A 26,678-nucleotide genomic window follows, 5' to 3' on the forward strand; every position below is an offset into this window, starting at 1 on the left:
CAAGGGCACGAGGCTCCTGCTTGTGCACACGCACTTGCACCAAGCTAGCACAAGTATCACTAGCAGTTCCGCGGCAGCAGCACGGGTAGTGGAGGCACAGCTGAGCCGTGCAGAACACAGACCCGCTGCTTTCAGGCGTGTTTGTACTGGCCTAGCTCAGTCGTGCCTCCACTGCTGCCACAGCCACACTGCTAGTGATACTTGTGCTCGCTCACTGAGTGCCAGTGTACGTGTGCACACGCCGGGGCCGCTGGCTGAAGTGGGATTTGAGAGGTGCATAGGCCATCTGCTTGGGCTGAATTTTCCCCACAATGCTCTCACCGTTAGACTTCTGGACAAAATTCAGCCACAACTCCTGTTGAAGGCAGTCTATTTATTGGCCCTCTCTTGCACAGCGCCTGTGGAAGTCAGGGAGCCTCCACTGCCTGCTCTCTCCTCTGCCCACCTCCCCTGCTGGTGGGCAGAGCTGACCTCTCACTTGGATTTCTTTTCCAGAAGATGCACAAGATGCTGGGTGCTGAGCCCCTCCCAGGCAGTGCTGCCTACTCTCCCTGGCATCGGCGGGCAGGCAGAACGCTCCGCGCCATGAGCAGCCCAGCCCCACGTCTCTATATGGCTCTTCCTCATGTGGCTAATACCTACCTCCCAGCTTTATCCCATGAGCTCAGCATCACAAGCGGGGCTTTGTAACCAGCCTGCAGGAACCTGCTTTATGAGGCTCTCTCTGCACCAGCTGGGGCAAGGAGCTTTCTTCAGCCCTTCTGGGGTTACGAGGTGTGTTCCTACTTGACCCTTTAGGGTGCTCCATGATGGGCACGATGAAAGAAGCAAAACCCATCTGAACCCCCTGTCGGGTCTTTTCTCCAGATAAACTTTGGTATGTTTCTAATAGAACTGCCTTGAAACAAAGCACATGGGATATTCTGCACCCAAGGCTGGATGACTGGTTGGCCTGTCTGCAACACCCCAGCCATCTCATTTCCTTAAGTAGCGAAATACACACAAACACTGGCAATGCTTCATCTCCTGTTTATAGTATGAGACCAAGGGCCAAATAAATCACCAGTGTATTGCCACTGAGGTCAGGAGATTTACATCAGGGATGCCTTTGGCCTATGGATTTGAGGAGGACTCATTGCAGGGCGATTACTTGGAGCATTGTCAAACGGCAAATCCACTCACGTCCTTCCTCTGGACACTGCTTTGGAGGACAGCCTGATCCTCAGCTGATGTGAACTGGGATAGCGCCTTTGAGGTCACTGTTGCTACACCAGTTCACATCAGCTGAGGATCTGGCCTTAACGGGGCATCCCCTCGAACAGTAGGTGGGTTGGGTTTGGTTTTCATTTCCAGCTGTTGTCCTCGAGTCCTGGTTTCTTGTTTCACTGGTCTTCTGTGGATGATAACTTAATATGTCTCTTGCGTTCAGCTGCAAAATCAAGCCACCTCAATCACTTCTAGAGTGACCAGATGAGAGGGAGAAAATATCAGGACACATATGGGGAAGGGGATCCGCTGGCAGAGCAGAAAAAAAAAAAAAAAGCCGAATGCTGCCGGTGCAGCAAAAAATATTTGGACAAATTGTGTCCCGACCAAAGATCGGTCAGGACATGGGACAAACACCTAAATATCAGGACATCTGGTCACCCTAACCACTCCTCCCCTTTGCCATGGCAACACCGCTCCCCCAGGCTTTGCTCAATCTTCTTATAAAAGGTCCCAGCTTTGGGGCTTCCACCGCTTCCTCTGGGAGACCATGTCACAGACAAGTAGGTCTCCCTTTCAGAGTCTGTTATTCAGCCTATATTTACCATTGCTCTGTTTCCGCCTGTTATTTCTGGTGATTCCCCCTTCACCACGCTAGACATCTTGTCTTCTTCCTTTGGTTATTACTCTGCTCAGTGATCTCCAGTCATACACCTGATCGCTCCATTGATTTGGCCTCTCTCCTGTGTGGGCTCCCTTGTGCTGAACGGTTCCTTGCTTGTTTCTGAAAGTCACTCTCTGACAGCCTTCCCTGGCTGACCAGAAATTCATACACCTGAAAGATTCCTGCCATTCCTAAGTCCATAAGGCGGCCCACTTTGCTGAGGAGTTTTTCCCCAGATATGTGTTTCTACATCTCCCCATATTTAAAAGGGGTAGATGGTTACCCTGGATTTCTTGTGGCTCGTTAGATGTTCACAACAATTGGGAGTATCTCCAATATCTTTTGCTGATCTTCACTCACCCAAGAGATTTTCCTGGATTCAGTTCCCAATGCTCGAGATGTTCATCTGCCATCTCCTTCCAGATAGGCCGTTACCCTGGTGCCTCATTGCCAGGAAAAGGAAAGTCATCGACAATGACCACCCGGAATGGGAGCTCCCCACTCAGCTCCTCCCTGTACAGGTGGGTTTCCAGGGGACACTCCAGATGTTCGCCCTGGGGGAAGACAGGTGCGTATCCCCCACCCACATGTGCTCTGTCCCCATGTTGGGTTCGCTGGTGCTTGAGGAGATGATGCTTCTGACTGAAGGCCTTTGCGCACTGGATGCACTGGTAAGGTCTCTCTCCCGTGTGAGTCTTATAGTGGCGTTTCAAGTTCTTTCCCTTCTGGAAGCTCTTCCCGCACTCACTGCAGGTGTAAAGCCGGACTCCCGTGTGCTTGTGTTGATGCATCCTGAGGAGCTTGAGAGTCCTGACGGCGTCTCCACAAAAGGTGCAGCTGTAGGGCTTCTCGCCAGTGTGCGTCCTCTGGTGCGTCACCAGAGTCTGCTTGTGCCGAAAGCTCTTGCCGCAGTCGCAGCAGATGAAGAGACTCTCCCCGGTGTGAGTTTGCTGGTGAACTTTCAGCACCCGGTGTGTCCGGAAGCTCTTCCCGCACTCGCTGCACAGGTAGGGCCGCTCGCCCGTGTGGATTCTCCGGTGGATCTTCAGGCACTCGCTGGTGCTGAAGCTCTTCCCGCATTCGCTGCACAGGTAGGGCCGCTCGCCAGTGTGGGTTCTCTGGTGCGTCACCAGGTGCTGCTTCTGGATGAAGCTTTTCCCGCACTCGGTGCAGAGGAATGGGCGCTCCCCTGTGTGTGTGTGAAAATGGCGCTTCAGGTTCTCGCTCTTCCGGAAGCCCTTCCCACACTCGCTGCAGGTGTGCTCGGAGGCCTTCTGCGCAGCATGACTTTGCCGATGCTGTCGGAGCTGCTTGTGCATCACGAAGCCTTCTCCGCAGTCATTACACGTGTAGGCGCTCCCCTCGGCATGAGTTCTCGCGTGCCTCATGAGCGACTGCCTGTGGCTGAAGCTCTTCCCGCAAGCCTCACACACATGGAGCCTTTTTCCCATGTGGGTTTGCTGGTGAACGCGGAGATCCCTGCGTATCCGGAAGCTCTTCCCGCACTCGCTGCACAGGTAGGGCCGCTCGCCCGTGTGGGTCCTCTGGTGCTTCACCAGGTGCTGCTTCTGGATGAAGCTCTTCTCACACGCCGTGCACGTGAAGGGTCGCTCCCCTGTGTGGATCCGATTGTGCCGCTTCAGGTGCTCACTCTTCCAGAAGTTTTTCCCACACTCGTCACACGTATGGGGCTCCTTCATGTGGATCTGCTGGTGCAGTTTGAGATGCACGGGCGTGCAAAAGCTTTCCCCTCAGCCAGGGCTTCTGTAAGGTTTCTCTCCAGTGTGGATTCTCTTGTGGACCCTAAGGGTTTGCTTACAGCTGAAACTTCTCCCACAGTCGTTACACACATGCAGCTTCTCCCCAGCGTGAGTTCGCTGGTGAACCTGAAGAACCCTGTGTGTCTGGAAGCCTTCCCCACCCTCGCTGCAATGAAACACCCTCTCCCCCAGGTGGGTGCTCTGGTGTGTTTTAAAGCGGGCTGACGTGCTGAAGCTCCTCCCGCACTGGGGGCAGTTATACGGCGCCACCCCTGAATGGGTTCTCTGATGCGTTACCAGATGGTGCTTTTGGCGAAAGCTCTTTCCACACTCTGGGCAGGGGTAGGGTCTCTCCCCGCTGTGCGTCCGAATGTGGCGTTTCAGATTCCCGCGCTTCTGGAAGCTTTTCCCACATTCACTACATTGGTGAGGTTTCTCATCTGGGCTGAGCTGCTGTGGATTTGTGGTTTCAACATGCTTTCCTTTCAGGTGGGCTTGAGCTAGTTTGTTTCTCCTCCCCACAGCAAGGCTGCCCTGGATAGAAAAAAGCAAATTATATTCCTTTTCCGGGTCTCTGAATGGTGTCTCCAGTTGTCCCAGGTTCTCAGCAGTTTCCTTATCATCCTCATCCTCCTTAATTAGGAGCCTGAAATCAGCTGCTGGAATTAAAAAGAAAAAAACATTCTGGGCATCCACATGTGTTGGTTGCAAAGACCAAATCTGTTACCAACTAACACTTGCTTCCAAGAGATTTCAGCCCTTGTCACGCAGGTCTGCTACAGCTGCGGCTCAATACACTGCGAGCAGCGAGCATGAGCCTGGTCTAATTACGGGTCTGATTCTGCCACTCTTGCATTAAGCACTCCCATTGAAATCAGTGGGACTGCCTTACAATAAGTACACCCATTGAAATCAGTGGGACTACCTTGCATTGGTCACTCTCATTGAAATCAGTGGGACTATCTTTGGAGTAAGGGGAGATTGGGGTGACAAAAATCTGGCTGGATGTTAGAACAGTTTTCCAAAAAGCATGTGGTATTGAATTAAGTTGTAAGGTCAATGTAGCTGAGGGCTTCTCTGAAGCAGACTTCAGGAGCACACTTGCAGGACTAAGTGCTGTTCAGATAACAACAGGTTTCACAGCATGGACCCCTCAGGGTACGTCTATACTACTCGTCGGATCAGCAGGCAGCAATCGAGCCAGCAGAGGTTGATTTATTGCATCTAATCTAGATACGATAAATCGACCCCCAAGTGCTCCCCATTGACTCCTGGACTCTACCACCGCGAGAGGCATGGGTGGAGTAGACAGGGAGCAGCAGTAGTCGACAAACCGCGGTGAAGCCACCGTGGTAAGTTGATTTAAGTAAGTCCACTTTAGCGATGATATTCACATAGCTGAAGTTGCGTAACTTAGATCGATTCCCCTCCCAGTGTAGACCAGGCCTCAGAGAGTTTTCCTGGATACTCGGATATCAACCCATTCTGTGTTTGCTCTAAAAATCCTTGACTCCTCCACTCCAGCTCCACACTCCATTGGATCTCGTCCTCCAGTTAATCTCCCCAAAACAAAAATTCATTCTTTTCACTAGACAGTAAACTGCCCTATGCGTCCCTGGGATTGATAACGGCCTGGATCACTTTCCCAGTACAGCCCAACACAAATACTCATCTCTGATTGCTGCTCTTGTCTCAGATGGTAGCAATCTGCTCATGGCTTCTATGGCAGGGAAGCTAGTAAAGTTGCTACTCACTCTCAGGTAATTCTCTTTCTTCCAGATCCTGATGCTCCCAGAGCGATGGCTCTTCCTCCAGATTGTTCAGCAACACAAGAGCAGGTCTGGGAACTGGATATCCTGTTCACAAAGAGGATTACACAACAGTCTGCAAGGTTCTCCTTCCACCCTGTGCTCAAATTCCCCATTCCTACCCCTGGAGCAAGAGGCTCTCGACAGCACTAGCAATCGCACCCACATCTGAGCAGCATCACCACTCACAGCAGGGCCAGGACTTGGCACTTCAATGTTCATTTGCAAAAACTCTGCAGCTTTTTACGTACTGGAAAAGCTGGGGGATCAGATATTTGCCTCAATCTCTGATCCCACCCAGGAACGTCAAAGCTCCTCCAACACACAGTCAAACAATGAAAACTGCTCTTTACCTAGTGAAATCAGATGATCATAATTCTCCCTCATCACCTCCCGGTACAGCGCCTTCTGAGATTCTGTCAATTTCTCCCACTCCTCAAGGGTGAAATAGACAGTGATATCCTCAAATGTCACTGGCACCTAAAATCCAGAGGGACATAAACTCAGCACCTACTGCTGATGCCCTGAGACTCAGCCAGGCAGAGGGACATGTTTCTATGCCGTACAGCACGTTTTTATTCTGCTGTGGATGTTTCATAGACACAATCTCGTTTTTGGACATGGGTAACTGCGTTTGGTGCAGAGTCAGTGCTCACTAATTTATCCAGTGGTATCTGAGCACCTCAACAAAGAGATAAAAAGCTCCGAAAGAGCTTAGACGTTGTAGTCTGAACTTTACTGCTGTCGCTACATGGCTTCCTCATTGCTCCACCTCTACACACACAGGCCTCTCCTCCACTCTTCCTAGACATCTGGAACTCCACAATACATTGGCCAATCACTTGCTATAGGCCCCTTCTGACCAATCAGAACCTCCCGAGCAACGTCTGGTCAGTGACATAGGCGCTTGCATGAGAGAAAAGTAAAGTCTTGATTGGTTGGAGGCACTTTACTATCCAGAGGTTTTGTCTTTTGAGTATATAGTTCTGCACCCTGCCTTTCTGTGCCCCCACCAGTGGGTTATTCCTTACAGTATGTTGAATCCACCACCTCTATAAACTGCACATATACAATCTCCACACCTAATAGGAGATCACGGCTTCTCGCGAAAACACATCTGCGTGGTCTATCTCACAGTCTTTCTAGGACTCCAGTGGGCTTTCAGCACGGCCCAACACTTTTGCATCTCTTCCATGCTCTTCACAGCACTGAATGCAAATCTTTTCTTGGAAAATGCTGGGCTGATACTGACGTTTATTTTTTGGCTTTTAACAGTTAGATGAGGGTGGCCCCATGTTTACAGCACCAACTTCCTTGCATTTTAGAGCATGAGCAGCTGGCTGCAGGCTATGAAGTGCTGTGGCCAATTTTCACATGGTAAATAAGCACCCCGACTTTCGCAATAAGCCCCAAATCAAGCTAATCCCATTTCAAAACAAGGCCAAAACCAGCCAATCCCCAAGAACCCCCAATACTCTACGTGACTAGATCCCCCCGGCGTGCAGCCTGGGACTGCAGTGGGCCTGCTGCGCACCCCTGACTCTCTTCCACCTTGTCCCTGCAGCCTTGCCCTGCTCGCCAGGAGCGATCAAAAAAAGCAGCAGCAACAAGCTACAAGCAAAAAACTAGTCAACAAGCAACTCACAAACCAATTTATATACGAGCACTTTATATAGGAGGAAAGATTAAACAGGCTAGGACTCTTCAGCTTGGAAAAGAGGAGACTAAGTGGGGGATATGATAGAGGTCTATAAAATCATGAGTAGTGTGGAGAAAGTGGATAATGAAAAGTTATTTACTTATTCCCATAATACGAGAACTAGGGGTCAACAAATGAAATTAATGGGCAGCAGGTTTAAAACAAACAACAGGAAGTTCTTCAGGCAGCGCACAGTCAACTTGTGGAACTCCTTGCCTGAGGAGGTTGTGAAAGCTAGGATTATAACAGAGTTTAAAAGAAATCTAGATAAATGCATGGTGCTTACGTCCATAGATGGCTATTAGCCAGGATGGGTAAGGAATGGTGTCCCTAGCCTCTGTTTGTCAGAGGGTGGAGATGGATGGCAGGAGAGAGCTCACTTGATCATTGCCTGTTAGGTTCACTCCCTCTGGGGCACCTGGCATTGGCCACTGTCAGCAGACAGATACTGGGCTAGATGGACCTTTGGTCTGACCCCCTATGGCCATTCTTATGTTTTTCTTATGTAATTAACTCCCAAACAAGCCCAAATTGCTGCATTTTCCCCACAGGTTTGGCATATCTGCCCTGTTGGTTCCAGGAGATTAGAGAGACAAGGTGGGTGAGGTCACATCTTTAACTGGCCCAGCTTCTGCTGGCGAGAGAGCCAAGCTGCTCCAACAAGAGAGATTGCCTCCCCCGCCTTGTCTCTCTGCCAGCCAGCAGACTGGGCAGGGCAGAAGGGTTGAGCGTTACACCTGCAGGGGGCCAGGCTCTTTGCTCCAGTCTCGGCCCCGATCCTACTGCACACGCCGGGTGCTGGGTAGGGCCTGGCTGGAGCCCACTCCCGGCGCCAGGGCTTACCCCCATGGACTGCAGGTATCCGGCGGCGTGGGGCAATCAGAACCCGCAGGTGTGGGGCCAGGGGAACCCACCTCCTGCCCTGCCGCGGGGGGCTCTGCCTGGAACCAGCTGATGGCAGCCCCGGGAGTCCCCCCCAGCTACAGCCCCACGGCCGGGGGCCGCCCCCCAGCTCCCCTGAGCGCGAGGCGGGGGCAGCAGCGGGGCAGGTGCTCCTGGGAGCAGGGGAAGCTCCTCCCCGCAGCCCCAGAGGAGGCCTCCAGGGCCCTGCAAACGCCGCCCCGACTCCCGGTGAAGCGGGGTCCCCGCGAGCAGCCCAACCCCTTTCCCCGGGACCCTCCCTTGCCCTGCTGGGAGCCACCCCCAGGGCCCGCCCAGCACCCGCTGCTTCCCCTGGCTCCTACCCGAGCAGGGGCCCCGCCAGCCATGGCCCGGGCGCCGCTGCAGCCGAACCGGCGCCGGAGCCCCGAGCCCCGACCCCTGCACCTGGAAGCCGCGGGCTCCCGCTCCGCCGGGGCAGCGCCTCCTGCGGCGCCACGTGTGTAATTACCGGAGACTCCGCCCCCCCACGGACACGCGAATGGGCAGGAGCTTCAGGGCCCAGACACGCGCTGCGGCTTTCAGCCCCCTGGATGGGGCGGGGGAGGCGGCCAGGCCACTCGTAAGGCGCCAGTAACAGAAGTTGGTTCTGGGTCCAAAAACCACCCACCCGTAAGCATGTTGGGGTGGGAGCTTGTTTCTCCCACTAGCTACTTGCCCCAGCCCCCCGGTGACTGCTGGAGAAGGTGAGGGGGGATTTGATAGGAGCCTTCAACTAAGTGGAAGGGGGATCCAAAGAGGATGGAACTAGACTGTTCTCAGTGGTGGCAGATGACAGAACAAGGAGCAATGGTCTCAAGTTGCAGTGGGGGAGGGTCAAGTTGGATATTAGGAAACACTATTTCACTAGGCGAGTAATGAAGGACTGGACTAGGTTCCCTAAGGAGGTGGTAGAATCTCCTTCCTTAGAGGTTTTTAAGGTCAGGCTTGACAAAGCCCTGGCTGAGATGATTTAGTTGGGGTTGGTCCTGCTTTGAGCGGGGGTTGGACTAGATACCTCCTGAGGTCCCTTCCAACCCTGACATTCCATGATTCTATGCTCAGTACTTTCTTTCCAGCAGAGGTGGTTTGGGGGTTGGTCAGAGGACGCAGTTTTCGTTGTGTAAGGTGATGATGCAAATCAGGAAGGGTGAAGAGCTTTTTCAGCCCTGGACTTTAACATGGCACAGGGCTGATGGGCCCCCAAGCCAAACTCTGGTATGTGTATAACAGCATGTGACACAGTTGTCTATAGTCTGCTCAGCTGCCAGTGTAGTCACTCTGGATTTACAGCAGTGTAAAAGCAAGAGGAAAATTTCACCAGGTGTCTGGAATGATTTATCAGTTCTCACTTCTTCAGCCTGCATCCCACCATAAGAAAACTCCACTACAACCACTTGATGAGGTCCTCTTGGCAGAGGGCACAGGAGTACATAAGGGTCCAAGGATCCTCTGGGTCTGGTGTGTATGCAGTAGCTGGCCCATGAATGTCATGTAAGGTCTCCAAAGAAAGCCTGTGTCACACTGGTTATCATAATCATTTTAAGATGCATATATGGAAAATATGCTAAAAACTCTGTTTTCTAGGTTGGTGAGTTAAGGCAAGTCACTGACAGGTGATCCACAAACTCCTGTCAGGCAATTGGTGCTCATCTCATTCTGGCTGGTCACTGTGATTAATTGAGCAAAAGTATTGCCAAGCTTAAAATGAACAAAGGTATTGCCAGTGTTACGCCTCAAACTTCCGTTTGGCAGAGGTAAAAAGGGCACGCTTGGCAGAGGTGAAGAGGGCATGCCTGGCAGAAGCAAAGGGCAAGCTTTGCAGAAGTAAGCTAAGACCTGTGGTCAAAACATGCTGCAACCAGATAACACATTCTAACTCCTATAAAAGGAGATAAGTTGTGCCATGGGCACAGCTTGTCTAACTCACAATTAAAACAATTGGCTACAAGAAAATATATAAGTATAAATTATACAGTCAAAGCCACACAAGGAAATAAGCAAGCATAAATTATACAGCCAAGGTGGCAACACTAACCACAATAAAGATTTGGCTGACCCTAATTGGTCAATCTGTTTTAAAACATGGTGGACAGACCAGATAAAAAGTATGAAGGCACAGGACTGTGTGTATGTTTTGAACATAAGAGAAACCTGACTAACGACCCCTGAACCGAAGGGACGTGCACTTCACCGTCTGTAGCTGGCCGTGCGGAAAACAGCCGATTGAAGGGTAACGTATTCTCGGGTGAATGCAGGCTAAGGTTATGGAGTGAAGAAGTCTGGTTGCTCAGGCAGAATTGATCTCAGTATTGATATTATAGTGTTAAAATAGTAGTAAGTAGTTAATGAATAATAATTTTACATGTACTTGTGCTTGTCTTCTGTATAACTTGCCATTTATGTTAATCCTTATTCCGTGCTGGTCTTTAATCTTGCTTTTCTTATTTTATCTGTGTTGCTTTTATAGTTGAAAGTCACTAAAAACCTTTTTTGAGGCATAATCAGTTAATTTTTCAAATAAAGGCACTACTCAACCTCATTACACCTGTGCTGGGCAGTGGGAAGTAGTGATCATCCAGGGCCCAATTAGGGTCCTGACGAGTGCCTCCCTCCTCCTTTATTTCTGCAGTCATGTGCAAATTAAGTATTGTCCAATTCACAATGGACTGAGCAAAATGCTAGTCACTAGACTGTGGAGGTTGCAGGACAAAACAAGAACACTTGGGCTTATCCTGTTTACAGTATATCTGGGGTCTAGATGAACCCCCAGTTCTCCTTCTATCTATGTGAACAAACCACCAGCAGGCTTGATCTTATGGGAAGGGGTTTGAGCAGAGGTGAAAGTAAGCCAGTCCAATACGGCGTACCGGCAAGAGCAAGTGCACTGTGCTGGACCACATCAGCTTCCACACTGGGCACTGAAAGGGTTCTGGGCTGCCCACGGCCGTGGGCAGCCCAGAGCCCTTTGAATCACAGCCGTGGCTGAGATTCAAAGGGCTCAAAGCTCCTCGTGGCTGCGGGCAGCCCAGAGCCCTTTAAATCCTGGCCCAGCTGAGATTTAAAGGGCTCAGGGCTCCCCGTGGCTGCGGGCAGCCCAGAGCTCTTTGAATCCTGGCCACAGCTGGGATTCAAAGGCCTCAAAGCTCCCTGTGGCTGCGGGCAGCCCAGAGCCCTTTAAATCCCGGCCCGGCTGAGATTTAAAGGGCTCAGGGCTCCCCGTGGCTGCGGGCAGCCCAGAGCTCTTTGAATCCTGGCCACAGCTGGGATTTAAAGGTCTTAGAGCTCCCCACAGCTGCAGGCAACCCAGAGCCCTTTGAATCCCTGCCACAGCTGGGATTTAAAGGGCTCAGAGCTCCCCGCTGCTGCGGGCAGCCCAGAGCCCTTTGAATCCCCACCGCAACTCTATCAGCTGGGCTGGGGCCAGGATTTAAAGGGCTCAGGGCTCCCCTCAGGGGCAGGAGCTCTGGGCCCCTTTAAATCCCTGCCCCAGCCCCACAAAGCTCAGGGTTTCCCCCGGCAGCCAGAGCCCCGGGCCCTTTAATTTGACCCTGAGTCCCAGGGGGCTCCCAGCCACCTCTTCAGCTGGGAGCCCCTGGCTGATTTAAAGGCCCTGGGTCTCCCAGCCACAGCTTGTGCCCCAGGGCCCTTAAATCTTGAGAGGCCACGCCTCTTCCGGATGAGGCCACGCCCCCTCAGGACTCCAGCAGTACCGATAAGTCCTGTAAATTATTTTCACCCCTGGGTTTGAGCCAAACTGGTTGAGAAGCCTGGGGAAAGGACGGGGGCCAGCTAGCTTGCAGGAGCCAGGGCCGTGCCTTGAGAGTTCTGTTTAGGTGCTAGCGAGCATGTTATGATTTTGTTTCATATGTAACCATTTGTTTCCAAATTCTTTCTGTCCCTCGCTTGATTCTCAGTTCTCTGATGTTAAGCGTATCCCTGTTGTCACTATACATTTACCGGAGCTGTGTGCACAGAGCGGGGATCCTGAGCGGGCGTGTTCTGTTCCTTTGGGAGCAGTGAATCTGAGAGCTCTGCATTCAGTGGTATTAGGAGTGTGAGTGATAACGTAGGATTCAGGCCTGTATTTTCACCTGAGATAGAATTTTGGGCCTTGTTTGCCTGTTTGATTCTTGATACACTTACACTCTTACTAGTATGTGTGAACAAAGGACAGACACCATGTGTGTTGCTTCTGCCTGGCCAGATGGATTTGTTAGTATAACCAGGGCCGGCGCTTCCATTAGGTGAACCTAGGCAGTCGCCTAGGGCACCAGGATTCGGGGGGCAGTATTTTGTGCGCTCCCCACAGGGTGCACAGGAGCTTCTGGTTCCCCTCCCGTCGCGCCGCTGAAGAAGGACCTTCTGCCAACGTGCCGCGGGAAACAGCGGCAGGCAATTGACCAGGAGTGCCGCTGTCACCTGCGGCATTTCGGCAGAGGGTCCTTCGGCGGCGTGATGGGAACGGAACCGGAAGCTCCCGCACACCCCGTGGGGAGCGCACAAAATGCCGCCCCCTGAATTCTGCCTAGGGCGCCAGAAACGCTGGCACTGCTCCTGAGTATAATGGGAACAGATAAGAACAGTTGAAGTGTAAACAGATGATAACAGTCAAAGTGTTACTGGGCATGGTGGGAGGGGAACACTTGAAGACTGCCTATCCCTATCTCAAGGCAAGGTCAGGCAACCAGTCGGGAGGGACAAGGGGGATTGGGGGGAAGGTATAAAACACTGAAAGGCCAAAGAAATGCCTGTCCCTGACAGTAGCACAACCTCGCTCCTTACCCCTCCCATGGGGTACAAAAGAGGTGCGACGAAGACCCCAGACTCATGACCGCCCCCAATGAGACATGCCCATAACTTGTAAGGGGTGGGACCCAGGGTGTGCATTGCAGGTATAATTATGCCTGCTAGAGGGGAAGGGGGACACAGGCAAGGCTCTGCGGTGTCGGAGCTGGGAAAGGGGATGTGGGGTAAACACTCCGCGGCATTGGGGCCGGGAAGGGGGACGCAGGATAAACGCTCCGTGGCATCAGAGCCGGACAGCGGGATGCGGGATAAAGGCTCTGTGGCTTCGGAGCCGGGCAGGGGGACGCAGGGTGAACACTCTGCTGTGTGAGACCTGGGCAGGGGGACGCAGGATAAATGCTCTGCGGCATCACAGCCGGACAGGGAGACGTGGGGTGAACGCTCTGCGGCGTCGGAGCCGGGCAGGGGGGACGCGGGCTGAACGCTCTGCGGCGTCGGAGCCGGGCAGGGGGGACGCGGCTGAACCCTCTGCGGCGTCGGAGCCGGGCAGGGGGGACGCGGGCTGAACCCTCTGCGGCGTCGGAGCCGGGCAGGGGGACGCAAGGTAAAGGCTTTGCTGCGTCGGAGCCGGGCAGGGGGTCGCAAGGTAAAGGCTTTGCGGCGTTGGAGCCGGGCAGGGGGACGCAAGGTAAAGGCTTTGCGGTGTCGGAGCCGGGCATGGGGACGCAGGGTAGAGGCTCTGCAGCGTCGGAGCTGGGACCAGGACACTGGGAAACAGGTCTGTGTGGCATCAGAATTATGGACATGCCCCAATAAAGATGACATTGCCAGCACTTCAGACTTCTGGTCTTCTGCTGTGTCTGTGTGACAAAACCGGGGCAGGGGGTGAGAGGAAAGCCCTTGAACAAATGGATCGGGGCTGAGCGCTCCAGAGGGATGTTCCAAGGACTTGGCCATTGGTGGATGCTGATCGCTAACCTGTACAGAGAGCGAGGGCAGAGGAGGCCTGGGAGGCTGATGGGAGCTAATCCACAGCAGGTCCAGACAAGACGTCCTCCCACTAAGGGCAGGTGGTGGGGGGTCATGGGAAGCGTCACAAGCTGCCATTAGTGAGCGGACAGCACAGGGACTGGGTGCCTTGCCCTGCACCACAGACTAGACCTGCCTTCGTCCATCCTCTGCCAGCCCAGCCTAGGAGCTGTCAGGACAGAGGGTTCCACACGGAGCAGAGGCTGGAGGAGACGCACAGGTGAAGGCCAGATTTTCTGAGCTGTAAGTTAAACGGCCCTTAGATGGACTATTGAGCGTAGGGGTGTCAAAACTGATGGAACTCAGCGAGGAACCAAGAGGGGAGGGTGGCCTGGAAACTACACCCCCTTTGACTCTCTCCCACCCACCCTACGGCTGTGTAAGTAGGTCCTGTGGAGTCTGCACTGGACTCCCTTCCGCTGCAGGATTTAGGAAACACCGCCCAGGCCCTGCCCCCACTCCACCTCTTCCCCCAAGCTGTCACCCCACCCCTTCCCACCTTTTCTCCGCCCCCAGCTCCACCCCTTCTCTGCCTCTTTCTGCCCCCTCCCCTGAGCACGCCCTGTCCCCACTCCTCGCCTTCCCTCCCAGCACTTCCTGCACAGCACACACATCTGATCTATGGCGGGTGGGGGGCACTGGGAGGGAGGGGGAGAAGTTGATCAGGGGGCTGTGGGAAGGGGGGAGGGGAGCTTGGCGGCTAGTAGGTGCTAAGCACCCCCGGAGTCGGTGCCTATGGCTGAATGGATTGAGGCTGTAATGAATCCGTGCTTGAGAAGCCAGAGGCCGTGCCCTCAAGTTAATTAGATCTGCAGAAAGAGCTCGGTTTGTAATACACTATTGCTCCAAACACCCTGCACACGGAACATGAGATTACACAGGATTCACAGGTACTGCTGTTAGGGATGTAACTGGTTTAAGGAAGTACCTGTTTAAACTATTAAAATTATATCGTTAACTGTTTAATCATTCACCAGTTCACAATCTACCCCTGGCGTGGGGGGACCCACCCTGCTGTCTCTCCTCAGAGGTGGAGTGCAGTGGCCTGGGGCATCATTTGTATGTGCATGGCTGCGCGCTGCCACCCCTCGCTCTCCCAGTTTCTAGGCACCAGCTAATTCGGCAGATCACTGCTGGGAGAGCAGCAGTGCCAGGGCAGATCCAAGTGTTTCTGCAGATCTGTGTTCCCAGGCAGACCCACTGCTGCAGCCAGCTGCAAGAGAAGCAGAGCTGGGGGGGCTGCCTGGCTGCCCCCAGTGGTGGGCACAGGCTGATCCAGCGGCACCCCAAGCTGCGAAAGCGCTGCAAGCTCCCGCATCCCCTGGGTATTGCTGTGCTATTTTTGATGTGCACGTTGGCTATTACAATCTGTTTTAAATGTTAACTGGAATCTATTAACGGTAAGACTAATGCTAATCGTTAACCATTTAACATTTTACATCCCCAACTGCTGGACGGTTCTACCCCATGCGACAACAATGCAATAAATCCCTTCTCTCACCACAAGAGACACACACTGGTTTCTGCCATTGCTATTCACACCAGTGAACGAGGAATGTGCATTCCGAGCGAAGTCTGCAGCGCACGCCCAACACCGTCGCTGATGCCAGCTGTTCTTGGGCCTTCCAAGCTCCCACAGAGGAGGCGGCGCAAGGACAGGAAGATCAAGCCCATGCCTGGCCCAGCGAAGCACCAGGCACACAAACTTCACACAAGATTTTTTTAAAAAGTGTCTGAATGTTTGCGTGTGTCAGCGTGGTGCTGGAGAAAGGTGACAGCCCAGGAGACAGGCTTCCTCTATTCCCAGAGCATGTACATAGACAGCGTGGTGCAAGCAACGCAAGCCGTGCTCTTGATCTGGGGAAGTCCAGTTCCAGCAGGCAGGACCAGTAATTCTGCACAACTCATTCAAACCTCAGCCTCTCTGCTGGCCAGGAAGGGGGCCAATTTAGGAAGGGTATATGGAGATCTGTCTACTGGTAAAATGGCTGAGACCCAGCATATTCATTTCCCATAGGCCACATTCCATCACTATCAACCCCAGCGAGATTTAAACTGGCAGCCTAGCAGTAGAAAGCTCACCCTTGCATTAGGAATTGCTATTCAGTGCTCCTCGACTTTTTAAAAAATTGCCTGGAGATCCTGAGAGCCTGGTGGCTCCATCAGCTCTAACACCTCAGCACATGTTGCATCACCTCATGTCTATCAGAAGACAGCTGAAGCACCGCGCCACCCTAAAGGTCACAAAGCAATTCCTGGAGACTTTCCTAAGTGACAGATCTGTGTGTGCGCACACACGTTTTCACCGTCCTCTCGACCGACTTTAACGACAAAGATGTCCACTACTTTGACTCCGTTTAGTTCTCCAGCGCTAGACCAGGTAAGGGGGAGAGAGCTAGATTCTAAACCTTCTTGGACATCAGCGGGAATTGTTGTGGGGATTTTCTATGACCTGTTTTATCCAGGAGGTCAGACTAAGGGTGGATTGAACAATGAGCATAAAAGTGTCCATCCCATCAGATGGGTGGGGGAATATTTTTTACACTTTTTGGACGCTGTTCCTACCTTGGGCGCATGATGCGTTTCCATTTGTCGGGTAAGTTTTCCCCTCGTGCAAAGAGATGTTGCATTTTTGTTCTTTCTGTGCAACTTGCTGCTCAGCGGATTAAGCCTCCTGGCTTGTTTTATTGTAACGCACAACAGGAAACGTGAACGTTGGAACCATGATCACTGAGACCAGCGTTTTTCTTGCATGAGTGACCTGGTGGCGCCGAAGATCACAAATGGTTTGAAAATGTCTCCCGCACTCTCTGCACAGGCACGGTGGCTTGGTTACGTGAGTCTCGTGGTGCCTGAGCAGCTGTTGCTTCTGAGCGAAGCACTTCTTGCACTTGGTGCATTTAAACCGCTTCTCCCCTGTGTGGACTCTCAGGTGCACTGCCAGGTCTTGCTTTTGAGCAAAGCATTTCCCATACTCAGCGCACACGCGGGTCCACTCTGCATGTGTGAGCTGGTGATGGTCCGGATCTGCATGCTTTGAGACGTGCTTCTCCCATTGGGTCTTTTTCCTCTTGTCCCGCCCCGAGGGATTTGGGATTGGAGCTGACCTCCTGTCACTCAGGCTGGACAGAGCTAACGTGGGCAGCCTCTTGTTCTGCTTGGAGACACTGCTCTCATTTGGGCAGTCTTCTGCCTTGACGGAAGCCTGCAAGGCCTGCTCCTTAGAGTCCCCAGGTAATATACTGACTTGTCCCAGGCTTACATCAGACCCTTCGTCATGCCTCTCCACCTCGAGCTGGACCCCGAGAGCATCTGCAGGATTAGAATCAATGGCCAGACAATGGTCAGTGACAAAGAACCTTGATAGGACAATAGATTTTGTTTCACAGGGGACTCCAAGACATGGAGATTTTCAGAAACTTCGTATGGGCCTGCCAGGGGGATCACTCGGGACTCACAAATCCACTTGGCAAGAGGAACTCTGCAACGTGTAGCATCAGGCTCTTAGACTAGAACACAAGGGCTCTTCTCAGGCTTTGTCTACAGTCGGCAGTTTTGTTAGTAAAACTTTTGTCAGTCAGGGGTATGGAAAAAACCCACTCCCCCGATGGACATTAGTGTCACCAACAAAAGTGCTAGTGTGGACAATGCTATGTCGGTGGGAGACGCTCTCCTGCTGACATAGCTCCTGCTGCTCATTGGCAGTGGTTTAATTATGCCAGTGGGAGAGCTCTCTCCTGCTGGCACAGAGCAGCTACATGGAGACCTTGCAGCGGTACAGCTGTGGGCCTGTAAGGTCCGTAGTGTAGACTTGGCCTAAGATGGACAAAATTGACTCCACAAACCCACCGACATGTCTTGGCAGGTAATTTGCTATCCAGACACCGTGCTCTAGACCTGAATTGTCAACCTCCCCACCCTCATCATCTACAACAAGATATGAATTCAACAGTGAAATGAATACAACTCCCCCCGTGAGGTTTTGGGCCTGGATCTGACCCACATCACTTTCTCAGCTAAGTGCAGGTAGAGCAGAAGCCATTTCATCCAGAACAACAGACTGGCAGAATTTTGTTTTTGGCAAAGGGAGAGAACTGGTTACATTTCTAATCGCCCTGACTCCAACCATTACTGGGGATTGCAAGGTTGGTCGTTCCAATGCAGCTGAACCCCCTTCCCTGTTACTGGCTGGATGATTATACCTGCACAGAACAGCACTGAGTTGCCCAAAATACAGGGCAGGAATTCCATGTTAACAGAGGTCACCGTCGACACCTTCTTTTCTGAGCCGTGTTGAGCAAAGGAAGGGAATCCCTAGCCGGCCAGACACCACAGAACCCACTGTAAACGTCCCGTTGATAAAGGGAGGCAAGAAGGAAAACAAAAAGTGAGAGAAGACGGGTCTGATCAGAGAAGGGCTGTGATGTAGGCATGCCCCGACTAACCCAGGTAGACATTAGATCTACTGCATGTCCAATCACCTCCTTGATACTTCACCTAAGGGCGGGGTCGTGTGTGGTCTCTGCCGAAAGCTCAGAACTCCCTGATCATCGTGGAGAATATGAGATGTTTGTAGAGCTATGGAAAATGTTGGACGTTACTTGTTGGAGACACAACACGTCAACTGAGGCGGGGCAGGGCTCAGAACTAGCTCAATCAAGAGTGCGAACACGACCAGCCCAGCATCTGACCACCTGCAGGCCTGAGCACTGACAAAGACAAAAGGACCCCAAGAGACGACTCCGAATAGGGGGCCCTGAGGGCTGGGCTGAGCTGAAGTTAATGTGATGGCCTGATTATGAAGACAGATAAAAGTCTGGGCTGTATAAGGGCTGAAGAAAGGGCACACGATGTTATCCATCCAGAGGTGCTGCTCTGCCAGCAGGAGTGTCTCATGGAAAGGGGATCCCCGCTCTCTGGGCTGGACAAGTGCTGGCTGGACGGACTGACCGACCATTGGGTGAGAAATACCTTATTAACGAGTGCCTTGCCAGTCTAATAACTACAGGCTCTAGTGTGCGTTTTATGTATCTGTATCCTTATGTTTCCAAATCCTTTCACTTGCTTTCATTTGAATCTTTTACTGAAGCTTTGCTAAATAAACTTCCATTTGGTTTTACTGTAGACACATCTAAGTGCCTTGTGCCAAAGAGAACGCTGAACTGAGGTGAGGCCAGAGAGCCCGAGAGCACTGCTTCCAGGGAGGCCACAGATCAGCGCCCGTTGTGGGTGTCCTGAAGACAGGGGACGAGGCACTCGCTGTACTAAACTGCTAACCTGCAGTGGGAAAGAGCAGGACTTGCGATAACCTGCTGTGGAATTTGGGTAGCTTTGGGAGAGTTTCCCCTGGTGGGCACAGACAAAACTCCCTCATGCCGTTAGCAGGTGACAGCGATTCACTCCACCGAGGTTAGCCCTGACAAGTGTCACACATGCACTCTGGTGCCAAGAATAAAACATTTGCTATTTTCTGCAGTGATACGAACCCCCTCACATTTGCACTAGTGGCCTGACGCTGAGCCTTCTTCTCCGGCGAGGAAGGCGGTAATAACACCAGGCACTTGAGCAGCACTTCACCAGTGCAATTCAAGGGGCCAGCTCTGCAGGGGCAATGCCGGATCCTGCATTCCTGATGTGCCCGAGTCACCTGGACTTCACTGGATCCACAGCTCGTGGGACTGCCACAGCCCCAACAACTTCAATTTATGCTCCACCAGCTTCCCCCCACGCCAGGAGCAGATCTGCCCCTGGGTGTTGAATGCACTAGGAATGCAGGCGCAGGCCTACTGAGTATGCAAATGTTGCCACTCACACTCACATGCAGGTGATTCTTTTCCTTTCAGATCCAGTTGATCCGAGAGGTCAATCTGCGATAAAATGCCAGGACTCTCAAACTGATACCCTGTGAACACAGACAAAGGGATTACAGAGCCATCGGTAGGAGCTGGCCCAGTCCCATGAGCTCTTGATCACCATCTGCAGGAGCTGAGGGTGCTCAGCACTTAGCAGGATCAGACCCCGAAATGTCAGTTGCAAAGAAATATTAATCTTAAACTAGAAAAAAGCTGTAAATCCTATTTCTGTCTGTTTGTGCTCCGGGACTCCATCGTGCCCCATTCCACGTGGATGAATGGAAGTAAGCAAGATTGCTCCACTTTTGTTTACAGTGGGCGTAGCTGGGCTCCATCAGGAATCCCCGGGTTGGAAGATTAGCCCTGAATCAAAAACCTTTAAAAAAGCCCTCCAAAGATCCCACAGCTCCATGCCAGAAAACGAACACTGATCTTTACCCAGTGAGATCAGACTGGCACAATTCTCCTTCATCACCTCTCGGTACAGCTCCTTCTGCCACTCTGCTAAAACCTCCCACTCCTCCTGGGAGAAAGAGATGGTGACATCTTCAAAGGTCAGTTGCACCTGAAATCACAAGAAGTTACTCAGCCCTGTCTGCGTCCATTGGCTGCTGGTTTTCCTTCCACAGTTTCCAAGGTCACCTCCTATCCTAATCTCTGCAGGGAAGGGGCAGTCATTTACTGTGTGTGTGTACAGCACCTCACACAATGGGGCCTGATCCTGATTGGTGCTAAAGTAACATACAGCCAGAGCCTTCCTATAAGTAGGGCGTCTGATAACTGGCAGTCACTGGAGCTAGACTCCGTGCCATCCTGGGGTAGAGGTGATGGTTCTTTGCATGGAACCTCCTCCAGGAAGGAATTGCAGGCTGAGGGTAAGAAGAGCAGGGCAGGAGCCCATGCATAGGAAGGGCTCCACAGCTCTTAGTGCACCAGGGATACAGATACTTTGGATACAGGTCTCTGTATTTTTATGGCACCTTCCATCTGGGGAACCCAGAGCATCTGGTCATTCTCACAGTCCTCCTGTCAAGTAGGAAAAGAGAGTTATTCCCATTCTACAAACAGGGAAACCAAGGCAGAGAGAGGTTAAGGGACTTGACAAGACCACACTGGCAGCATGTGGCAGAGCCACTTCAAAAACCAATATTATCCAAATGGGGTCATTTCAATTCTCCAAGTAGGAAATCTTGGACAGCCCTGAAATCACTGCACAAGCTGTGCCTCGTTCCCATACCAAACATCCGAACCAAATCACTTTGGTTTGCCCACAGTGGGGGAGGTCACCATCCATTTCTGTTTCCGTAGCCCAGGCTGCTACATGCTGGTTCACCTCCTCTTTTATGTTTCATGTGAGCCAGATTCTCAGTTATACCAAGGCCTCTTTACACCACTCTGGCAGCATGGAGGTGCCTGAAAGTAGATGGAGCCAGCCCCTGATTCTATCCCCTCGCCAGCCAGTGTAAGTGTAAGAGCTCCAGGCCTGCCCTGTCCCAGTTTGGGGGCAGAACACAGAATCCTAGAATATCAGGGTTGGAAGGGACTTCAGGAGGTCATCTAGTCCAACCCCCTGCTCAAAGCAGGGCCAACCCCAACTAAATCATCCCAGCCAAGGCTTTGTCAAGCTGGGCCTTAAATATCTGTAACGGAGAATTCCCCACCTCCACTAGGTAACCCATTCCAGTGCTTAACCACCTCCTAGTGAAATAGTGGTTTCTAATTCAACCTAGACCTCCCCCATCGCAACTTGAGACCATTACTCCTTGTTCTGTCATCGCCACCACGACAATAGGCCGAGCTCCATCCTCCTTGGACCTCCTTTCAGGTAGTTGAAAGCAGCTATCACATTGCCTCAACGCTGCTCTTCGCAGACCTATATACATCCCAGTTCCCTCAGCCTCTCCCGTCCCAGATCTGAGGCACAGCCGCAGAGTACAGCTGCCACTCTGGCTGTTCCGCGAGCTCCTTAACAAGGCATAGGCAAATGTTCTCAACGAGCAAGACCTGTATTTACTGAGACAGGGGAGGCAAAGAGACAACTACCAGGGTCTGTGCTGCAGCCAGCAGTCCCTGTAAGGAAGCTCCTTTACACTCCTACAACCCGAGCCCACCCTCCTGCCCAGGGAGCCGACTCCCGCACCTCTCCCAGCATTAAGAGCACTGCCTGGCTAATTCCTTCCAGCCAACAGTACTCTATGAGTTGTAGATGGCATGCAGGGGGTTGTGTTCACAAGCTTAGGCATTTACGTCTGCACGCAATTAGACCAAAGCTGGCCCATGCCAGCGTGCAGGGTTAGCCTAGGAATGGCAGAGGAGACGCTCAGCAGCACTCCCACAACAACCCCAGCAATTCCAGTACTTGCTCCGCAGGGATGAACGTATATTTGTGCATGGAAAGTGAAATGCTTTCCGCACACTGCAAAGGAAGGACTAGTGGCACACCTCAGAACCGACTCAAAACTGCAGCAGGACGCCATCACTGCTTTTACTCCCTCCCAAACCAGGGCCGGCGCTCCATTTAGGTGACTTAGACATCGCCTAGGGCGCCAGCATTCTGGGGGGGGGGGGGCGCATTTTTGCGCGGGGGGCGGCAGGTGGCCTCCGGTGGAGCTGCCGCCAGGCATTTCTGCGACGGCTCCTGCGTGCGCTCGGCGGGTGCTACTGAGTATTTGTCCGGGCCATCTGTCAGCTATCTGTACGTTGGGCACGAACGCGCAACGCTATGCTGCCCGGGCTCGTGTGCCGAGGGGGGCGGCGAAATACCCAGGCGCCTTAGGGCGCCAGAACCCTGGCGCGGCTGCTCCCACCCCCCGGATGATCGCATCAGTGCCGGCCCCACGGTCACCAGTGGGGGAAACAGAAGCATGCACAAAGAGGGTGAAGTAGTCACAAGGCCCAGAGAACAGGAGGGGGGGGATCCTGACCCCATGAACTGTCTCAGGCGCTAAGGCAGGCCGCCGCCCCAATCCTTCTGTTAAACACCTCCAAGAATCCAGGGCTGTTCCACTCTAATTTCGAGCAGTTCATCCAAGGTGCTTCTGGGCCAAGCAAGACCGTCCTATTATAGTAGGGTTATGCCGGTGCGTAAAGACCCGGCCAGCCCGGAGGCACAGAGAGCCGAGCCACAGCAGAGGTGAGAGCGGACAAGCTGCCTTGGGTTGATGAGCTGAAGCCGCGATCCCCCACTGCAGGCGCCTGCAAAGCGCATCTCCCGCGCGGAGCCAGCCGCCCGCTTTGCTGGAGCCCCCCGGGCTGGGGAGAGCACCACGTGCGCACGACCATCGGGCCCCAAGGCCGCGGCTTTGAAGCCGCCTCCCTCCCCGCAGGTGTCCCAGACGGTGAGCGACTCTTCCTCGCCGCTGCCAGGGGCTCGTCGAGCCATCAGCGTGGCCGGTCCACCCCGCAGACCCAGCAACCGAGCCCCTACGCGGCAGCAAGCCCGGCCCGCGCATCCCAGCATCTACCTGGGCCGCAGCCAGGGCCGGGGTCCGCCGGAGCGCAGCGCGGAGGCCCACGGGATTGGCGGCCCGGCCAGCCGTGGTCAGCGGCACCGCTTTGCCCCGCATGGTCTCAGCCTGCGTTCCGGCTCGCCTGCGAAATGGCTGCGGGTCCCGCGGCGGAGCAGCGCCCCCAGCGCCCGGGCTCTGGCCGGCTGCTGCTCTGAGGGTCCCTTCCCCTCTGCTTGGCGGGGCCGCCTGGGAGTCCGGATTCAATCCCAGCGCTGCTGCGAACCGCTGCCTCAGTTTCCCCTTCTTTAAAATCGGGACAGCAGCGTCCCGGGCAGGCTGGAGCGTCATGAAGCGAGGAGGAGTTAGGTGGGATCATGTTAGGGAAACCTTTCGTTCGCAGGGTCCTTAAGGCTTCCGAGGGGGGCTGCGGGTGCATGTCAAGTTGGATAAACCCCTGTCAGGGTTGGGCTGGGTTTACTCAGTCTTGCCTCATAGCAGGGGTGCTGGACGTGGTGACCCCCCCCCCAAACCCCGTCCCTTCCAGCCCCACCTTTCTAGGGTTCTGTGATTCTGCAGCTTCTGCCCTTTGAGAACGCTGAGCTCAGCAAACCACAAATGTCTGAAAACCAGGACATGCTGTGTTATGCGCCAACATAACCTTAACTCTGCCTTCTTTGAGCATTGCCCATAGCTTTCCCCCTCCAACTCTGCCTTTTCCCTGTACCGGACAGGGCACTGCCTGCATTTGCTCTATGCTCAGTGACTCTGCTTCCCCCACAGAATGCCACATTTGGGCGATTTAACAACCCCTTCGCACCCCTTTATAGCCCTGTCACACCTGCACACAGGATAGCACTGAGCCCTGGGCTTTCCCCTCCGCATCACTGAATCCACAGACCGCTCTCCTGTCCAACCTCACTCCTGGCAATGACCCAGAAGTCACCCAATTTCGGGGCTCCGCTACAACCTCGGCAGTTCTGTGCTGAAATGGCGCGGACTGGAAGTTCCTCTCAGTTCGCATGCACCTGGTTCTTTGATAACACACATGGGGCAGGATTTCAAACCCAGCTCTCCTCACATCACAGAGGTTCTCCACACTACTCCAGCTTATTCCTCCACAGTGTTTGTCCTCCATTTCGGGGAATGCCTGCAGACTGGCCACCTCCAGGGGCATCTCTTGAGTTCTGGGAGGAGCTTGTGCCTGCCCACACCTGAAGGCCCGTCCCCCAGCCGAAGGGGAGGAGCTACCAAACCCAAGGCTTAAGTGAGGTTGGGGGATAATGGCAAATAGAGTCAGGACTGAGGGTCCTAGGTACAAAATCAGAGATCCAGAGGGGGACACCAAGCAGAGAACCCCAGGCAGCGCCCACTGTTCCTCGAAGGTGTCTAGGGAGCCAGCGGACACGGCCCAGAGGAACTCTGCTCATACGCGTGATCGAAGGGAGGAACGGAAGTGGGTCCCACAGCACCTCTCCATCCAGCATCCTCCTCCTGGTGCTGGCCAAGGAGGCCATCGATTCCACTAGGAGGAGGTTGGTCAGGAGGTCTTGTGACTTCATGGGGCCACGGACAGGGCGTATGTAAATCAGGAGGTGTGGGAAAAAGTGCAGCCAGAATCGAAGCAGAAGATTCTGGAGGAGAAGGAACCGGGGCTGCAACCTGACACACTCAAGGTAGATGTGCACCATCTACCTGCCAGGTACACACCCTTGCTCACAGCTCCATGAAGGAGCTGCCAACTAATATCCCCCGCAGGCCAGGGGATCAGGGCTGAATACAGACTGGCCCACCAGGCACCTCCAGGAGCAGCTGAGCCTGTGACAATGATGGTGTGAATGAGCAGGTGGGGAGAAGAGGGTAAGAGCTGGGCAGGGCTCAGAAAGAAGGAATAGATTGAAGGATGAGGGAAGAGAGAAGACGAAGGAGCAGAGGAAAAAGAGGATAAAAAAACCAAGAAAGTAAAAGAACAGAAGGTGTCAAAAAGGAAGAGAGAAGGCAGGATTTGGAGCCCGGAGGCCCCTATTTGAAGAAAGGGCATAAGAAGATTGATGAGGCTGGAAGGATCCTCCTGCCTTGGCTGAGAGACATTTGAGAGGGGCACATAAGTCTACCAATATCTGATGGGGGTAAACACCAAAGAAGCACAAAAAATAATTACCGACGAGGGAGAAGTTTATTTAGTGTGTGATCGATTCCCCCACTGACACCCAGCCGAGCGCCCTCTATCGCAGTGCAGTACTTCTCAATTACCAGCTTGCATCCTATTGCTGCTGTATACTCAGAAATACACTAGTCACTATGGTGTGCGAAACACCTTCCATGGCAGCTAGCAGGGATGCAACTGGGCATATACTGCATAGACCCATGGAGAACAGCACCATCCACAGCCTTCCCCAAAACTTCGCTAGATGGTTGAATTTCAGGCCAATCCCCAGCATGGATGTGCAAAGCCTGCTCAGGCAAATGTAGTATTTCACAATCAAGATGTTAAGCTGCCATAGAAATAGCTCTGACACTCAGCTACAAGGCACCTAAATAGCAGATGAAGGCTCCCCTCTACAGCTCAAATTAACTTGCAGTCCATTAAAACAGGGTAACAAAGGTTCATCACATACGCATGGACAGTATGGAAACACTCTGGTGTTCAGACTTGCTGAGATTTTAAGTCGTAAGCCATCATGATTCCTACTTAGGGACTAGGACCCAGAGGAAATTAGAAGCCTGAATATCTTCGTGGATCTGGGCCTATATTTTTTCTGCAGGTCTCTAATCTTAGGTGTATGACTGCTTGGGAGCCCAAATTGAGACATCTGTCATCAGTGGTGACTGAAAATTTGCAGCTGTTTAACTCTGTGATCAGAAGATTCCCTCATGCAGCGCACCTCTGTCAGGAGCACACGCTGTTCCACAGTGCACACCCGGCACCACACCCATACAGGAGAGCATGGTCAGCGATGGTTACTATTCAGCTCATTTCTCATCAGATACAGGAGGTGGCAGCTAAGCACTACAAAAAGTGTTCCGGTCTCTACAATGTCAGACTGCCAAAGCCTCAACTTCCTGCTGCTTAATTAGGCCCTGCTCCAGCAAAGCACTTAAGCATGTGCAATGGGATTATTCGTATGCTTAGAATTAAGCACTTGCTTAAGTGCTTTGCTGGCTCCGAGCAGAGTCCCTGTCCTTGCAGAACACAGGTGTATGCTGGTAGGCTGGAATCTGAGTGAGGGACAGTGTAAAACTGGTTAGCAGGCCACTGCTTGGGAGATCTGATTGGTGTTTGCTGGTTTATATGGAACTATGAAACATCATGAAGCCTTATTAGTCATTCAATAACCCCCCCCCACACACACACACTCACACAGACTTCATCTCCTTACATCTGCGAACCAAACTCTGCAAAAAAACAAAAAAACCACTTCAACTTCTGGTTGTTTGGTTTGGCCTCTGTCCAGCAATGCACTTAAACACATGCAGTGAGACTGCTTACATGCTTAAAATTAAGCAGGTATTGAAGTGCTTTGCTGGAGACGGGCCAGCGGGCATG

General features: G+C 52.9%; 3 protein-coding genes across 3 annotated transcripts in view; 1 reads left to right on the forward strand and 2 right to left on the reverse strand.

The window, feature by feature from the left end:
- Window positions 1-26,678, forward strand: part of LOC116828393 (uncharacterized) — a 666,188-nt gene that overhangs the window by 363,201 nt on the left and 276,309 nt on the right. The window lies entirely within an intron of this gene.
- Window positions 1,607-16,422, reverse strand: LOC116828390 (uncharacterized). The gene is given in 4 exon segments (XM_075061926.1): window positions 1,607-4,289; window positions 5,385-5,486; window positions 5,792-5,918; window positions 16,399-16,422. Coding segments are annotated over 4 exon segments (2,241 nt in total). The 3' UTR covers window positions 1,607-2,301.
- On the reverse strand, window positions 15,088-23,482 carry LOC116828425 (zinc finger protein 540-like). Its single transcript, XM_032786655.2, has 4 exons — window positions 23,150-23,482; window positions 20,124-20,250; window positions 19,646-19,735; window positions 15,088-17,145 (listed from the first exon to the last, which is right to left on the reverse strand). Exons 1-4 carry the CDS (start codon window positions 23,480-23,482, stop codon window positions 16,499-16,501), a joined length of 1,197 nt encoding a protein of 398 aa, XP_032642546.2. The 3' UTR covers window positions 15,088-16,498.

Source organism: Chelonoidis abingdonii, chromosome 2 (assembly GCF_003597395.2).
Source record: "Chelonoidis abingdonii isolate Lonesome George chromosome 2, CheloAbing_2.0, whole genome shotgun sequence".
In the NCBI taxonomy this organism is placed as follows: Eukaryota; Metazoa; Chordata; order Testudines; family Testudinidae; genus Chelonoidis; species Chelonoidis abingdonii.

What these genes read in the sequence shown, in the direction of transcription:
- LOC116828425 (XM_032786655.2), bottom strand. Translation starts at nt 23,482, where the DNA reads ATGACGCTCCAGCCTGCCCGGGACGCTGCTGTCCCGATTTTAAAGAAG. An exon ending in TGCCAGTCTGATCTCACTGG is followed by an intron (nt 19,736 to 20,123) that starts GTAAAGATCAGT and finishes CTGTGTTCACAG; the next exon opens with GGTATCAGTTTGAGAGTCCT. An exon ending in AGAATCACCTGCATGTGAGT is followed by an intron (nt 17,146 to 19,645) that starts GTGAGTGGCAAC and finishes CTAATCCTGCAG; the next exon opens with ATGCTCTCGGGGTCCAGCTC.